The sequence below is a fragment of the Montipora capricornis genome, chromosome 2, assembly GCF_036669925.1.
Source record: "Montipora capricornis isolate CH-2021 chromosome 2, ASM3666992v2, whole genome shotgun sequence".
NCBI classification, from domain to species: Eukaryota; Metazoa; Cnidaria; class Anthozoa; order Scleractinia; family Acroporidae; genus Montipora; species Montipora capricornis.
The window spans coordinates 19,553,741-19,558,740 of NC_090884.1; the positions used below are offsets into that span (position 1 = coordinate 19,553,741).

The 5,000-nt window shown below is 38.0% G+C and overlaps 1 protein-coding gene across 1 annotated transcript in view; it reads right to left on the minus strand.

Moving 5' to 3' along the window:
- The window catches only part of LOC138039022 (cytosolic carboxypeptidase 1-like), a 44,206-nt gene that overhangs the window by 34,547 nt on the left and 4,659 nt on the right, over positions 1–5,000 (minus strand). The window contains exon 5 of the mRNA XM_068885173.1: positions 3,987–4,127. Within this exon, the coding sequence (XP_068741274.1) occupies positions 3,987–4,127 (141 nt within the window). The remainder of the gene's footprint in view (positions 1–3,986; positions 4,128–5,000) is intronic.

The window sequence follows — 5,000 nt, forward strand, 5'->3', positions numbered from 1 at the left end:
TGAATTACCGTAAACACCAGAAAAATTAATAAGCAGCACCTTTTTCCCAAAATTCATCGCTAGAAATCAGGGGTGTGGCTTATCTGCAGGAACATTTGAAAAAGGGTGCTTCCGGTGTACATCTTTGGGTCCGATCTAATGCCTGGGTACTATTAAGCACCCAACGTTGAATCACAACCAATGTTTGTAGCTCAAGTTCTTGTTGTAATGCAAAAATCTATGGAAAAACTGTGTTGAATTAAGAAATTCCTGTCAACAAATACCAGAAAAAGATCAATCAATGTCAAAGTTGGTAGAAACAATGTTCATTATATTCATCATCATCATCATCAGTCCATTTTGCGCCATGGGACGCATAAGGCCTCGTTCATTATATTAAAGGGCTAAAATTGTGGGTAAGACTAAAAAGAAGTATTTTCTGTTTCAATGTTAATAGTGAGTTTCCATGTATGTTCGATGACTTTGGATTTCTTTTGATTTCTTTCAATTGAAAAGAATTTTTGCCCAAATTTGAGCTGCCAAATTCGGGGTGTGGCTTATCTGCAGGTGCGGCTTATCTGCGGGTGTTTACAATACATGTACATACTAGAAAAACGAACCTAACCCTAAAGCAGCTTAAGGCCAGGTCAAGTGTTTAAGTTTGTGATAAGGTAAATTTGATAAAATGACTCATTTAAGGAGGCTCAAACCAGTTTTAACACTTTCAAGAAATTGTGTATAATAGATGGATTGACTTAGCAACACTGTCTCACATAATTATTATGCATAATGGCAATGGCAATAATAATTTATTATTGTTTAACAACTTGGTACACTTATTAATGCAATGTAATAGGTTGCCATAGCAACACCAGAGCCATAAATAATCAGACTATACAAGCATTTTGAAATGCTTACCGGTATATCTGGCACATCTTTTATTGCTGGAGAGCAATTAGCATGCTGAGACAAAACTCTCTGGAATGGATCATTAGGAGTAGACTGCTAGATTAGAAGCCCCTTTCAAGCCGCCCTCCTTAGTCCTGCAAGCTCTCTCCCCATTCTCCCCTCTGCTCAAGATTCGGCTTGCTCATGTGACTAAAGCGGATGGCTCGACTGACTTAGGGGGCAGTTACATGAGACCAGGACAAACTTAAACCAGCATCAGTTCGTATCGGCCTCCAAACAATAATTCTTTTAATTTATGCCTTTCTGACAATGAACTCAGACCGGTCTGACTTTGTCCAGTTGCTGGACCGAGACAAGAAATTCTCCTGCTGGTGTGAGTTCAGACCGTTCTCATGTAAATGACAGTTTGTCCTGGTCTCAAGTAACTACTCCCTTAGACGAGACTGCTGGCGGTCTAGATTACGAGCTACATGTACCTTCACAATTGGAAACTCTGAATTTTGTTTTAAACTGGCAGAAATTGGTTCAAACCACCTACACTGTAATCTACGTCTGCATCATTCTATACTTGGCATAGGTTGCACATCACACCAAGAATTGATTTTGATGGGGGAAGGAACCAACATGTTGTACAGTGTATTGTGTCATTCAGACCACAACACAACACAAAGCACCTTTATTGGTCTTGTACTTAATTATTACATACATATTAAATAGAGAAAAGATTATATTATTTTGTTTGTACTTGATATAGCCTGGACCTGAAATATTTCTCAGATTTTCCAGCCAATTCTCCAGATAGAGCACAAAAAGAATGTTGATCTTTTCATGAATTGAACTTGATGACTAAGTTTGAAATTTACATCAATGTTTATTATTTTTAGACTCGGTATAAAAAGATGTAACTGACCATGCAAAGTTCAAAGGCTGTCTAGTCTGGAGAAACGTTGTGCACAAAATATGCTTTGCCTAATAACATTATGAATCAAAACACCTTCAATGGTATTCAGATAGTCATCTCATGAGACTCAATAGAGGCAAATGTAATTTGAAAAGTGGTAGAAGACGTGCATGTAAGGTATTCCATCAAAATTTTCTTTTTCAACTTGTGCTTGATTCTCTCCACCGATGCACATGTAAAGGAAATGTTTCTGCATGCGAGCTTCTGAGTATGTTGTGTATTTGTCTTCTAAACATGCCAAAACCAATTGGTGTCTTGGTGAGACAAATGACGGCTCCTGGGACCGATCATAAGTTGCAATGTTTTGAGACAGTATCACCAAAGTTTGAGAAAGCAAAGTTGTACTTTGAGCAGATATTGCTTTGAAAAAGATCAACACAGGGACTGCATGCTTCTTTAGTCACAAAGCACTTCTGGAAGAGCTGCTATCATGCCTGTCCTATTTGAATGGTGGCAAACCAAAGAATTAGCTAATTTTGATCTGACTTTGGTTCCATAAGCAAAGTTCCATGTTGGAGTGAAACTATTGAACTAAACTACTATTAGCGGAGCTCCGTGCACGCCTTTGAGTGGAGCACCATTATAGTTAAGAAATATGGTAACCCATCGATGCAAGAAGTAAATACGTCCATACGTCCACCCCTCCATGTATGCCAATGTGATCAGTATCACGCTAGTTTTAACAACATCTTTGCTATGGGACATCCATGTTATGGTCAAATTATTGACTGCTATCAAAACAAGGCATCCGCTGACCAGTATCTCGTGACCATATCGCAGGCTCAAGTTTAGAGCTCATCAAGGGTAGCTGTTTATTTTAAAGTTGCCTGCTGACCAGGTACTGGTTTTTGGATTGGATCGTAGGCTCAACCCACTTTAACTCACCTAAACATAAATGAGGCTTCGTTTTTCGCGCATTTTCTGTGGCTCGACACCGCCATACAACGTAAACTATAAGTTTTAAAAGTCAATGCTTTTCGTGTTGAGATGTAAAGCAGTTTGGAAAATATTTTCTTTCTGCATTTTTTGCTGGTTTTAATCCAGTTTGACATAGTATCATCACGACAGCTGTGGTCCACACTGGTGGCTACGCAGTTATTCAAGTCAAGCATTAGAGGGATATAAACTTAAAGCTGAGTGTTTTATTTTTAATTTGTTTAGAGCTACGTTTTTCTCTGTATTGCAATTTTTGGCATATCTTTAGAAGCTCTGATAAGGTTGCATGATGCCTGGACGACCTATGACTAAAACAGAAACAAAAGAAGACAGGAAAGAGAACAAGAATGACAAAACAGAATACCAGTAATAGCTCACACTTAGCTCTTAATTACTCCACAAATTCTTTTCTTGGGCACTAAACCAATGCATTTTTTGAAGTGGATGCATATTTTTGAAAAGTGGTTTAATCGGTTTTTCCGTTGTTCAGAAATGAAACTCAATTTTTTATTCTCAACTGGAGTTAAATAACAATTATCTGAGTGTACTCTTTTGGACATAGAGAAATAGTTGCATGCTTTGTTTACTTTGCTCTAAAATGCGAGTGAACAAGTGCTTTTTTAATCGTTTGCCCAACTGTTTTTCAATGTGCCTCAAAAGTGACAAGAAAATTTTGCCCTTATGTTATGAACACATAATCGCAAAGAGTTCTTGTTAAATTAGGGAGAAATATCACTAGCTTGTGTTTTCAGAAGTTTGTTTAAAGCTCCTACAGGTAATTTGTTGCAGCGGATCTTGTTTGAAGTTTATCCTCTCTTGGTTGCATTGCCGTAATATGCCGATTCTTGTTCCATTAGCCAAGCTGGCGTGTTTCAATGAAATACCTCAAAATGTGAATGCTTTAATCACCCCTCAAAGGAGTAGCGCCAGGTAAAATGGTAAGTATCAGGTTAGATATTGAAGTATCTCCACTGAAGTTCCTTCAGTGTGACAGTGCTGGCTGGTGGCCACTTGCAGAGCTGGTTCCCATTTAGAGGCCTAGGGATGTCATGGAAACCTCCCTGCTGTACCTAGTATTTTCGCATGGGCGCCATCAACCATTGATGGCACCGGTACCAAAGCTTACCTACTGGCGATTAGTTTCATTTCATGATGTCTTCAGAATTGTGGAATGAACATTTTTGAATGTCCAACATCATACCTTTGGGTCCTACTTTGGTCAAGATGACATGGCTCAGCAACAGTATCTCCTCACAAACAGAAGCTTCTTTGCTTGTGTTCACAATTACTCGTAAAATAATGTCCACAGTACCCTTTGCTACCAGAACAGCGGCTCGTTTACCTGTTTACAAATAGGTAGTTCTCAGAATAAGGAGGAATTCTAGACATGATACATGTACATTAATATTTTAAACCAACTGCCAAGAACTCTATGTGTTGCAGTTCAACATTTTCAAAACTATTTCAATTATTTTTTAATATATTTCTTTGTCTGAGTTTCATTATTCAAAGGAAACACATTCATTATGCAAAGGAAATATCAAATTGAGTTGGTTTGAAACATTTTTAATCAACCAAGAAACTAGTGTATCTAATACATGCAGATAGTAATGCCGCAGTAGATTTCATTGATAGTGACATTTTTTATCATTGATAACCACAGCAACAGCATTTTGAAGTCAGTGGCATTTATAGTTTGTTGGGGGAATGAAAGTACATGTAACGTCAATGTGCCGAAATCTAACCTGGACCACCCTCTTTCCAGACCGTGATGAAGTGGAGGAAATGTAAATGGAAGAAAATACAAAACTCCAGCTGATATTTGCCACTGATCTAAAATTTGTGCATGATGTAACATAAGAAAGCAAGACACTACAAACTCCCCTAAGGCTTGCACCAGATCACAGTACTGGAAAGATCCCTCAGATGTCTAAATTGTACGCAGGAAGAAACGACATTGTAACTTAAAATCTGTCCTGGTACTCATCAACAAAATTAATGTCTGTAGAACTATACAATCAGTGCTACAGCTTGAAGCACATGGCAAGCCAAACTCAAGTCAGTTTCGATTGCATGAATAGCAGCACACTTGAAAATATTTAGAGTGTTGCAAGGTTTTATCAGTAGTTTTTTGTCTCATTATACAGTAGTTACAGTGCATTTCACAAAACTTTTGACAGGCGATTTGCGAAGTTCGTTGTAAATTTCATAAGTT